The sequence below is a fragment of the Gadus morhua genome, chromosome 13 (genome assembly GCF_902167405.1).
Source record: "Gadus morhua chromosome 13, gadMor3.0, whole genome shotgun sequence".
In the NCBI taxonomy this organism is placed as follows: Eukaryota; Metazoa; Chordata; class Actinopteri; order Gadiformes; family Gadidae; genus Gadus; species Gadus morhua.
The window spans coordinates 15,220,083-15,232,908 of NC_044060.1; the positions used below are offsets into that span (position 1 = coordinate 15,220,083).

At 41.7% G+C, this 12,826-nt stretch overlaps 1 protein-coding gene across 1 annotated transcript in view; it reads right to left on the reverse strand.

Annotated features, from left to right (window-relative positions):
- Positions 1-1,446: 1,446 nt before the first annotated feature.
- nxph4 (neurexophilin 4) overlaps positions 1,447-12,826 on the reverse strand; it is a 37,963-nt gene continuing 26,583 nt past the window's right edge. The window contains exon 2 of the mRNA XM_030373639.1: positions 1,447-2,855. Coding sequence (XP_030229499.1) covers positions 2,037-2,855 — 819 coding nt within the window. The 3' untranslated portion in view covers positions 1,447-2,036. The remainder of the gene's footprint in view (positions 2,856-12,826) is intronic.

Consider the following 12,826-nt stretch of genomic DNA (forward strand, 5'->3'; position numbering starts at 1 on the left):
TTTATCTCATATGTGCCTGGGGTAAGCCACTTTGGTCACCTCCAACATCAGGATTCAAACAAAAATGTATACACTAACACACACACATGCACACGCACACGCACACACACACACACACACACACACACACACACACACACACACACACACACACACACACACACACACACACACGCGCACACACACACATATATACACACAAACACACACACGCACACTCATATTGTCATGAATACAAAATCAATTTGTGATTCATTGCTAAACCATGGCTGCGTGTCGACCTAGGTGATGTAAAGGGGATCTCTAGAGATATGTTCGTAGGGGCCTTCATCAATCTCAGTGGCCCGGAATCCCACAACAACTTCTAGAAGATACATGGACCTCCCAGTACCTCTTAGTGATTGTAATCGATCAACAGCATAAGAGGGTATTGAGCCAGAGCATATGAAGATTCAATTAGCATTGGTTTGGTGTTATGTCTAATGAAATTATGAGCGCCATCATGTTTACATCCCAAGTGTGAAGGTAAAGGCTAGACTAGACTAGACTGCACTCAGAGAGAGAGAATTGGAGAGAAAAGGAGTGAAACAGTGTCAGAGAGATGAAAATAGAAAACAAAGCAACGGATAAGAGAGGAGGGGTGAAGATTTGATGCATGTGAGAAGCCTACCTGTCAGGGCACAAATAGCAGTTTTATACTAGTAACTAATGGCTAAACTAGAAGTAGCTAGCAAATTGTGCAGTGTTAATTATTTAATTTCAATTAAGGCTATTTATTTTGTAAATATTCAGTATTGATACAAATTTAAATAAAGATGAAAAGTGGATGGAAGTGTAAATGGCCAAAATACTGTTCATCCAGTTATTACTTGAGGGCTTATGCTGGAGCAGTAAAGGCCTATTTGAAATTGAAAGAAGGCTAGTAACTGGTTGGTAAACCGGTAATAACTAGCAAATGTGCAATTTGAAATATTGCATTTCAAGTTTGGCTATTAATTATGTAATTATTCAGTATTCTAACAAATGATAATAAAATGAACAGTGAATGGTAGCTTAGGTGGTCTAAATGTGGTTGAACCAGTGATACTTGAGGCCTTATGCTGGTGCAGTAAAGGCCTCATACAAATTGATAGAAGCAATCTGGTGCTTTGAGAGGAAAAAATATTTGTTACAAAAAAACCACAATATCTTTGTCATTCAACCCAACTGTAACAGCATTACACTATTTTCCTTACTCCTTTGGGGGGTATTAATTTAGCAGTTCCATACATTCTCATTTAAATTCTAAATCATCTTAAGGTAACATTTTATTGGAAAGATAATTTTGTGCTTTGAGAAATGGCGTGTCAGCACAAAATAAGCATACCTTAAATGGGATATATCTACGCAGTAGAGAGCTCACAGCAGAATGAGAAAATGACAAAACCCAGTAAGAGACAGACAATCCAAACAGTTAAAGAGATTTAATGTGCTTTTCATACAGTATATTGTATGCATATCTAGCATAGCATTTCTCAGACATATAACTTTCTTATACCCAGGGCTGGAGACGTAGAGCTGAGGGAATGACTAACAGTCAGTCTACCGTAAAACGCTGTATGCCATCACACCGTGGCATAGCAGTCATTCCAAAGGTTGCTTTGTACACCTAGGGCATACTAAAATACCAAAAATTACTTTCTTTCTTTTACTTCAACTGGCAAAAAGGAATAACCATGTAAAACCAATGTCTAAAAGCAAGAATTAGGTCAAGTTTTTGGAAATTATTTACAAGAAAACAAACAAACGCAAACAATTACAAAGTGGGAAAATAAGTTACGAGGTATCAACCAGATCCTAGCCACCCATATATGTTGATTATAATTTATTCATTTATTTTATCCACAATTCAACAGCAGGTGAGCGCGGTGAAAAAAAACGGCCCCATTGTTTATCCTTATAACCAATAATATCCTCAATATAATTATCATGTGTGTATGTTCATTGTCCACTGTTTATAGTATCATTTCTTTTTCAGTTCAAGTATCAAGCTTACTTCAACCCAAGTACGGATGTTCGCTTTGGAAGTTATAGTCCGGACACACCTTCTGAACCAGCTTGTAGTCGATGCTGAAGAAGGAGATGAAGATGCAGATGACCTTGAAGGGCTTGGCACAGAGCCAGGCCGCGTGCGACTGGGTGTGCTCCGTGAAGCACGTCTGGGACGGGTCGTACAGGCAGGGCTTGGGCTTCTTGGACCGGTTGGTGTTCTCGTACTCCACCCGGCAGTTGAAGGTCTTGGCCTCCTTGGGGTCCACGGTGGCCTGGTGGGTCTGCTGTAGCTGCACCTCGACCGGCGCCACGCCGTGGAGGTGTGGGTGCAGCACCTCGAACTCCACCACCTTGGTGGGCGGGACAATGCTGACTGACACGTTGCCCAGGCTGGAGGAGTTGTGGCGGAAGTACACCGTGAACGTGCCGTTGATGTGGTCCACGATCTTCCCCGTCACCAGTAGGCTGAACTTTACCGTCTTCACGTTGAAGTAGAAGTCGCCCCATCCGAAGATCTTCTTGGTCTTCATGGCTGTCTTTTGGGAGGGCTTGCGCTTGGAGCGGTAGCCTGTCTGGTCCAGGAGATGGGACTGGTTCTTGGCCCAGTCGTAGGGGTTAAAGGTGCTGTATATGGGCGGCTTGGACTTCGTGGGGGTCTGGTCGATGGAGGTTGAGAAGATGCGGGTCTGGTACGGAGGCTTGACTCCTCCCCCGGTCATACCGCCGCCCACTGTGGCTCCAACCACGCCATAGGGGGGGGTCTTCATCACCTGTCCCACTTTGGCAAGGTCTGAGAGGTCCCTCTGCTTCTCCAACCCTTGGACCTGGAGAGGAGAGGGAGTGCGATAGAGAGAGAGAGATAGGGCGAGAAAAAAAAAAGAGAGAGTTGGGGTTACAAAAATGCTCAGTCCAATCTTCAACAAAAAACACCTGGGCTCCCAAAGAATCTAAATAGTGTATTTTTGTTTGTACATCCAACTTGCTTTCCCCCTGCAAAACGACGCTAAGTGTAATGCATGTCAGTTTTCGTTTTATGCACTACCTCTGCTGTAATGCACTACCTAGGTGCTGATGCACAAGTGTGACTGACTTGAAATATCCTTCTTTTCTCTTTCATGTATCATCAATCTCATCGCTTCAGCTATTTTGTCGAAATTACGCTCAAATGCATGTACGCACAATCTCTCACACACACACACACACACACACACACACACACACACACACACACACACACACACACACACACACACACACACACACACACACACACACACACACACACACACACACACACACACACACACATAGGAGTTGAGCTCCCAGCTGTCATGGGGAGTTGAAAGTAAGAAGCATAACTGCTATTCCAAAGGGTTTACGAATGCCTTCCCTAGAGGATACATTTGGATGGATACTTACTTCAAAGAAATAAATAAACCAACAAACTTGGACTCCACTGTCGCTATCTAGTGCCAGCCAAAAATGGCTTCTGTCTCTTCTAATTCTGATCTATTACGCACGGACAGACATTCTTGTCCCCTGTCCCTTAGATTTCATCAATCATCAAAGCCAATAACCACTCCATGTTGCTATTTGTCAAAGCCACGGTACTGCGCTCAATACACCTTTCTTACCTATTTGGTCTTTCAAGGAAAGCGTCTTTTTTGTTAGCCTGGTCGTAACATGCCCACAGTCGGGAGTTTTCGCTGGATTGATCGTTGGAGTAAAAATGGTTGAAAGTCTATTGACTGCTGCACGAATGAATTAACAAATGAAGAAAGATGGTGATTGATGACCGATAACTAGACAACGACCGACTGAACCTTTTCAAAGAGGCCATCATTCACACACATCCCTTGAAAAGGGGTGCGTCCAGACTGGGTAGTTTTCTACTGTTACCTTTAGACACAAATCTGGTTATGTTGCTCTGTTGGGTGTAGCACTCTGCTGCTGTCCTATTTCACCTATCTAATGGCATTGAGAATTTCAAAAAACCATCATCATCATCATCTTCATTTCATCGACACGCCTTTGACCCTCGAGTTAAAGATGCCGCTGCTGTAATTACAATTTGTGGACATACATCTTTTGAACAAGGTCCATCAGTCAAAGCTGGAGATGTTTTGGCCAATATAATGCAGATGTATATGACTAAAGAAAATCCCCCTGAATACACCAGTTTTTAATCATGGAGAGCAATAAAGCAAAGAAAAAAATTGAGCTATTTTAGAGATTCTCGAGGAACTGTTTTTATCGCTTTTCATGAAGCGTAGCTTATTCATGTGAATTAAACCTACAAAACCACACTGCTCTGCACTCAAACAAAGACACGTAAATTCAATGATCACGATTAATCAATGTTGAATAAGTATAGTCCTTATCTAACAATAACTATTTCAGTTGTAGTAAGAGTAAGAGTATAACAGTTGTAGTATCCCGGTATGTCTTCCTGAGGTTCAAAGATTCTAGTGTACTGTACAGCAACAGCAGCACTGCCCAACAATATCAATAGATTGGAAAGGGATGAGCATAGGGAGATGGATAGTTTTTCCTTTGTATGCAAGTAATAAAATGGCAACAGCAAACAGAAACCAATAAATAGACGGACATGGCTATTAGCATTAATATATTTTTTCCACTCCTGACAGTAAATCAATTCAAAAGGGTGTGGATTTGTTAGAGTAAACATCAGATATTTTCTCTTGACATGAAATCCATGGACCTTAGAGTTCCTGCAAAGAAAAGTGTTTGCAGTAAGGTCAAATGAGGGTGCCTTAACTGCTGAAAGATAGACGGCTTGCAAAGATTGAAAAACAGAGGCTCTGTCCTTCCCTAACGTTTAATCCATCAGGTAACAAACAAACCGAGAAGTGTATTCATATCGTAGAAACTGCACTGTTTACACAGAGACCCACAATACAACCTTGAGTATTACGCACACACACACATGCGCACAAACACATACACACACATAAACACACACAATCACACGCACACACACATACACAGACACACAGGCAAGCACAAACAACCATATCTCACTATTGAATTCCAATTTAAAATGTTTATGTCCTACATGTGCAAAGCTAAAAATATGTCCTACTGAATACTGTACAATTATGTTTTTATGCTATAGCATTTATTGAGTACAGGCCTTTTTATAGTCATATTATTCTCCTATTGAAGAAGGTCCATTATGTTACTACACATCCACATATAATCACTATATGTGGATGTGCAGTTCCTATAAAGTATACCTTTTTTCGACATGTCAGACTTAGCATTTCCACTCCTCTAACAGTCTGATACATATGTTTTTTTGCAAAATTCAACAAAATCCTTTTAGATAATCACTTTCCTCAAAAACATGTTGCCTACAACAAAAAACGCTACATTCCCACAACAAATCTTATGTTGTGGAATTTAACTTCACCTATAAATGGTAAACAGAATACCAAAGGTTTTTCCGAAAAATTACAATGATACAACAAACGTCGTACCATTTCATGGTAAACGTTGCGCCAATTTAAACCCACAGAAGAGATAAAAAAGACTGAAGCTGTCGCGGTGATGAACTTCCTGGGTATGTATACTTTGGGCGTATCGCGGCAGAAGAGAATATAATGGCCTTGCATGCTACTCCACTACTTCTGTATACACACACGTGTGATGAAGAGAACTCAATAGCATCGGGTGAAAAAAAAAAAAAACAATCACATTATGGAAGATAGGAGAGAGAATGGGATAGTGAGGAAAATGTTATTAGCGGAGTCCCGAGATGAGAGGAGGGGAGACTAAGGAGGGCATATACTACATTTTCTGAAGATGGGGGGAACATAATTCATCTTTAACTTCATTTGGAAGAGGGTCTATATGAGAACCAAGCGTCGTTAGCCGACATTTAGGTGGAAATGCTGATCACCTACCCATGTGCTAGCGGGATTAAAATGTAGCAAGTGTTGAGTGGAACGAATGGGGTTGTGGGTTGGTTGTGGGGGGGAGAGTAAAGAGGGGGAAAGAGAGAGAGAGGGGGGTAAATGGAGACAGAAAGAAAGCCATATAAACATAGACCAGAGGAACCAGGGGTTAAAGGGGCTTCCCGCCAGCTCCTCCAAGATAGGAAGGAGAAGTGTATGCTAGAATTGACTCCTAAATCCTGAAATGCCACATGCCACTACAATGGAGATCTCTTGTCATCATTAAGGAAGCTTTAGATCAATAGTACTATCTCTCTCCCCCTCCCTCCCTCTCTCTCTCTCTCTCTCTCTCTCTCTCTCTCTCTCTCTCTCTCTCTCTCTCTCACTCTCTCTCTCTCTCTCTCTCTCTCTCTCTCTCTCTCTCTCTCTCTCTCTCTCTCTCTCTCTCTCTCTCTCTCCCTATCTCTCCCCCCCCCCGCCTCTCTCTGTCTCTTGCTCTCTCTCGCTCGCTGCCACTAATGGGGTTTTGGATGCACCACCACAGCATGCGCAGTCTCACCTTCCCGCCGTAACTAAATTCCACTCCTTTAGAGACCGCCACGGCTGGCTCTTCGGATGGAGCATGGGCCTCACGCGCCAACCAACACCCTTTCACCGCCACCACCGCCCCCACCACCGCCCCCACCACCACCACCACCACCTCCACCACCACCACCACCTCCCTGTTCCCTGAAGACTGATGAGGAGATGAGAGGCTCCTGTTACTCAGCCCTCCCTTACTCTCCCTCACTCTCTCGCTCTCTCCTCTCTCTGTCTCTTGCTCTCCCTGCCGAGCTTGTTCGTTTGTCTAATTGGAGTTTTATTGGTGACAATCAATTCATTTCCATCTGTGCTCCTGGCTCGCATTGATCCACTGTCACCGGAGAGAGAGAGAGAGTCAAATGAAGCGTTCCCCTCCCGCTGCCTCACCGAGCAAACCCCGCCGCAGGATCCGATAAAGGCCACTGCCAGCAGATATGCTCCTGGTTTACTGTCGTTATAATTATAATTATTATTTATATTAATATTATGATTTTGTAATTGTCCCTCTCTCTCTCTCTCTCTCTCTCTCTCTCTCTCTCTCTCTCTCTCTCTCTCTCTCTCTCTCTCTCTCTCTCTCTCTCTCTCTCTCTCTCTCTCTCTCTCTCTCTCTCTCTCTCACTCTCTCTCTCTCTCTCTCTCTCTCTCTGAGTTTACTGTTGTTATCGTGAGACTGAGCAAAAGGACAGGTTCTCCTTTCCACACTTTTCCGTCCTAACGCACATGTTTGATTTCCTGTCAGAAGAGTCGATATTTTTCGGGGAACTATTTGTATTCGGTCACGTTGACTCCTCCAGATAAGATGTTGCAAAGCTGAATACATATGAGGATTTACTTTGAAGTTTGTGTCTGCTGTACTTTACAAATGCTGCCTTACTACCTTACTATTTGACTAAGTGGCACTGAGGTGCATCACTGCTGATGGATAGCTGAAAGTCCGACAACATTATATCATTTCACTGCACTACTGGACATCAAAGAAGAATAGAAAATGCAGACGGTCCATTCATACCCAGTTTCTTTACAAATTAAAGTGTATGTGATATGACTGATCTGATTGCTTCATTTTAATTAAATTCTGTTTTGAGTTCTGTGACTATTCTGCTATATATTTTGGGCGTGCCATTCTCATGCTCTTAGGGTAAATGGCACGGAAACAAGCTGCACATGTTTTGCACATGGAAACTTGAAGAGGACATAAGCCAGTAATAAAAATCAAGGTTCTATGATCCTTTTACTAACTGGGAATATTTGAAAGCATGAACTCATATAATGATATACAAATAAATAAATACAAATATTTGGTTTTCATGTTAATATTTTCTGTGTTTTTTACTCGACTTGCTGCCAGCCTTTTAGTAGCAGCTATTCAGGGGACAAAAAGGTACAACTATACAAACAGTACTTAACTCTTCCGATTCTTTTTTTTCTGTGTGTAATTTCAACAGCATAGACAGGAAGACAAAGGGAACCTCAATTCTATTTTGACAACGATCGCGTAACATATCTCATAAATTCCCCCCAAAAAATGGAAGGGCTGAAAATGACATTTAATTACAAAAAGCAAAATAAAGCCCCAAGGAAAACGATAAACCAGTAGGGGGAATTAAATGAAATAGAATGGAGGAGGGGATGTGTAGTAGGGCAAGGAGGGAATGGGTGGGTGGGGGGTAGAGAGAGCGAGACAGTAAAAGTGATTTCGCAGTCCAGTGGTGTCGCTGGATTATCATGAAAATGAAAGCGACTGAGTCAGGGAGTATTAGGGAGAGAGGAGAAATGGAGCCAAGTCAGATAACATGGGGAGCAGAGGAGGGGAGGAGCAACCAGGCAGGAGGCGGGGGGGGGGGAGAAAGTGGAGAGGTCTGTAAGACAATATAAAGTAAGGGATAGAAGAGAACGAGAAGAGGTAAAAAGACAATATATATACGACACAGACTGAGATTATGACGGCAATAACACAAGAATGAGAAACACTACAGCCCATGGAGAATAATCAAGGGTTTCTGGAGAAGTAATATCTATAATATTGTTTCAAAGGAAAGGAGCCGCTCAGCTCTGGTCCAGCTCTCTCTGAGACAATTTCTGGTTAAGGGAAAATAAGTAGTTTTCTCACAGAAAGAGGCAAGAATGTAAAAAGTGCTATGGTCCTGTATCAGTTTAAATGAATCCACCCGGAAAGAGGAGACCCAACAGCGCTGCACTGTTGGGTTTTACAGCTTATTAGCCTGAAGGTAATTTGCATTTAAAGATTAATTGAGAATTAAGAAAGGAAGAAAGAAAGAAAGAGAAAATGTGAAAGAAAGAAAGACGAAAATAAAAGTAAGAAAAAAAAGAAAGAAACAAAGAAAGAAAAATGAAAAACGAAGAAGCTAAGAAAATGAAGACAAAAATATATAATAATACAAATCAAATATAATAAAGAACAAATTATGACACAAAAGAAAACAGAAAGAGAAGGAAAAAAGGAGAAAATGACAGAAAGACAGAAGTGCTAGACTGTAGGTCGGGTGTGGTGCCCAAGCCATCATAACAGGTTTATGAAGATATTGCAAACTGCCTTAAGAGTAATATGCTGACAATATTGAAGACGCCACGAAGATTGCTCCGAAATGAAAAGCAGAAATGTCTTGCATTTGCTGTAACTTCAAGTTTATTGATCAGGGGCATGCACTGATTCATGTTTTTAATTGAGGTTGAAGGTGTTGTTGTTGCAGAATTGAAAAGAAATTACACTTTTGTGAAAATCGTTGTTTTCCACACTTCTTAAAAAATAAACACCTTTGAAGGCATTTTCATAATAATGTCTGAATAGTTGGATCAGTATAAAGTCAGATGAGTCACCATTATTTCAAATTAATAAAACAAAAGTAACAAAATACGCTAATGATTAAAATGATTAATTAAATTGAACATTGATTGTAAACAAATCTCCTTGAATTCACATATCTACAGTCAATGAAGATGCTTGTCCTCACACCAATATGTGTGAATGCTGTTACGTTTATTTTGAGTTGTGTTCTGGACCTCTGCCAATCAGATGACGTCTACATTCGTCCCTCTGACCTAAGATGGTCACATGGGCTCTGAGCAGCCCTTCTAATGAGCCAAAGCTTTAATAGCCCATACCTCGCCTAAACACTCTAGTACGCATGCATGCATGCACTCACACACACGTAGACACACAAACACACACACAAACTCAGTACTTTCTCAAGAATATAATGGAGAAAAAGTTACATTCATTGAAAATGTATTGAACAACACAATAATATGTATGGTGTCAACTTTTGTTGTAAACTTATCTTTAATATCTATTATAAAGATTATATCATGCTTCTATTTTGTTAAATTGGTTGGGGAACACTGTAGATGTGGGTATACCGTCCACCACATTTCAAAATATGAGTTGGGTCTGTTCTGAACGCTTCCAAACAGCAGGGGAAGTTGAGCATTAAGTCCCTGTCATTGTACAGCTTTTTTCAGCCTTGTCCTTGTCATTTAGTCAGTACTTACTCCCCAGATCTTCGCATCATCTCTTCTCCAGCATGGCTGTTTGGCCGAAAGTGTCTGAGATACTGACATAAACTGAATGGGGATAGGGAAGCTAAGGAGCCACATGGAATACCACGAGTATATCTTGCTCCTGTCGTCTGATGGAAGGTGCAGAAGGTAAAGTAAAACAAATTATATTATTGACTCTAATATTATGGAATGATATCCTAATAATACATAGGTAAAACAAAGTGGAACTGTGGAAGCAGATATGTAATCATACCATTCTATATACTTCTCCATACGTGATGCTTCTTTTTCGGAGGGTGGATGGAGGCCTTGGAGAAGAGTTGCAATAATTTGGTTGTATACTTTCAAAATCCAGCTAACCGTGGCTTGTTTCTCCACATTGCCTAGCCCAACTTTAAGCATAGCTCCTAGTAGGGTTTTCAAAATATCCTCACCAAATCAATGCCGACGTGTAATCACAGCGCCAATATCATTTATTTTTCAAACTTTCAGCTAATACTACTCACTTTTGCTAAATCTTTTAATAAAAATAACAAAACAATCTTAATGGTCTCAAACAGAGGCAGACGCAGTCAACTCGAAACTGATATTCTCACAGCGCATCTCAGTCACTAATTGCTGACTGATGGCTACGCAATTTCTCACATATTATACTATAATAATAGCTTTTAAATCTTACTGACAGCACCTTTAAATAATGTTAAGGAGTGAAACCTTGACTCTGCTCAAAGCCGCGGTACTTAAGTGTTCCAGCAAGCATCAACTCCACCAAAGCCAACACTTACGGCTAGATCGCAGACCATCACTAGCAATATGTTGTCTTTCCAGAAGGTGGGTTATCCAACCACATTGTCTGCTCTGGTCAATATTACCTGAAAATGTTGATTGTGTACCCAATGGCCTTTAAGAGTATAACAAGGAATACTCATAAAAAGAACCAATAAAAGTGGAATCGAAGAACCTGACCTTAAGACAAGCAATAAAGTTAAGTGCTGCACTGCAGCGAGTGTGCGAAGAAAGGGATTAAGTTAAACAATATGGTAGCTTGTTGCTCGCTCTTTTTATACCTTTTCCTTGTTTCCATCATCACTTTATTGCAACCATTGTTTAACACTTGCGTTGGATTTATACGCTAATCTTAAATATTCTACAATAGTGAGGATATGATGATACACACATTTAAGTTAATGGTGGGAACTTGTGTGAGTGAAATTCAAAAACATTTTCCAAACAGTCCAACAGTCCTTCCAATGAGTCTTGGGTGAATGTAAACCCTATAACATTAGAATAATATAACTGCAACACTAACTACAGTTTCACACCAAGTTTACTCAACTGTAGCTAAAAGCAGAAATATTACAAATATTTTCAGACAAATCAGCAGCCGTCATTAGTCTCCAATCTTAGAGCATAAAGCATTTTTTTTTTATGCTGTTTTGTTTTTAGAAACCATGCGAGGAAGGCCATTTTCCCTCAGTCCCCTCTCTCCTTCTGTATGAGCTCGTTATTATTTAATCCATCTTATTACTACTTCAGTGCGCCAATGCAACACCGACTTCAGACGTTATTACTGAGTTTGTGTCATTCATTCTTTTATTTTTGTTTATTTCGTTATGTAGGTCTACTTAGTGCCAAGAGAATGGGTCCTTGCAATATCTCTTGTGACAGTAGCAATTAAAATAGCTGACTCACTGGCGGGGTCCACCACCAGGATTCTACCGTATAACTTCACTTTAAATCCATCTGGTTATAATATAAACGACACAGAACTGCTGGGGGAAAGAAAGAAAGTTAGAGAGATAGATATAAGTAGTAGAGGAGCAGGAGAGAGACCGGCAAAGATAGTCAGAGAGAGAGAGAGAGAGAGAGAGAGAGAGAGAGAGAGAGAGAGAGAAGGGAGAGAGAGAGAGAGAGAGAAAAAGAGAGAGAGAGAGAGAGAGAGAGAGAGAGAGAGGGAGAGAGAGAGAGAGAGAGAGAGAGAGAGAGAGAGAGAGAGAGAGAGGGGGAGAGAGAGGGAGAGAGAGAGAGGGAGAGAGAGAGAGAGAGAGAGAGAGAGAGAGAGAGAGAGAGAGAGAGAGAGAGAGAGAGAGAGAGAGAGAGAGAGAGAGAGAGAGAGAGAGAGAGAGACACTGACAGAGACATAGAGAGAGAGAGATCAACAGAGAGAGATCCACAGAGAGAGAGAGAGAGAGAGAGAGAGAGAGAGAGAGACATAGGGAGAAAGATATCAACACAGAGACGGAGACAGAGACAGAGAGCGAGAGACAGTTTTGTTGAAGGCACCAGAAGTTAATCATCTCAGGTGCTGTGCTGGTTAGTTTGGGCACATTACCAAAAACCACCACCGCGGCCACCTCTCCCACCGGTGGCCCCTACACCCAAATCCATCAGGGGCCCGGTTCCACTCAGGAGCTCCCCACCCCAAACCCCCCTTAGGAGTGAGGAAGCGGGGAATATATTTTAAGCTAATGTCTGCGGGGATGGGGGTGCGTGTGTATGTACGAGGGGGTCTCTTTTGCTACTCTTCACGGGATGACAGCTCTGCTATTCTTTAAGAAGGAGTGGCAAACCTCCCGCTGGCTGCATCCTCACTTTAATCATTCATCTAAATTACTGCGGCACAAATCCGGCTACCGCAGGGCCGTCGGGCCCGGCCACGGGGGGTTGTCTGAATAAAGCAATGTAACGTTAGACGTTCCACCGCCACAAATCTTATTTTTTTTTCATCTGCGACCGCGTAAACATATATTGGACTCTGAATTGCCAACGTGTGTCAG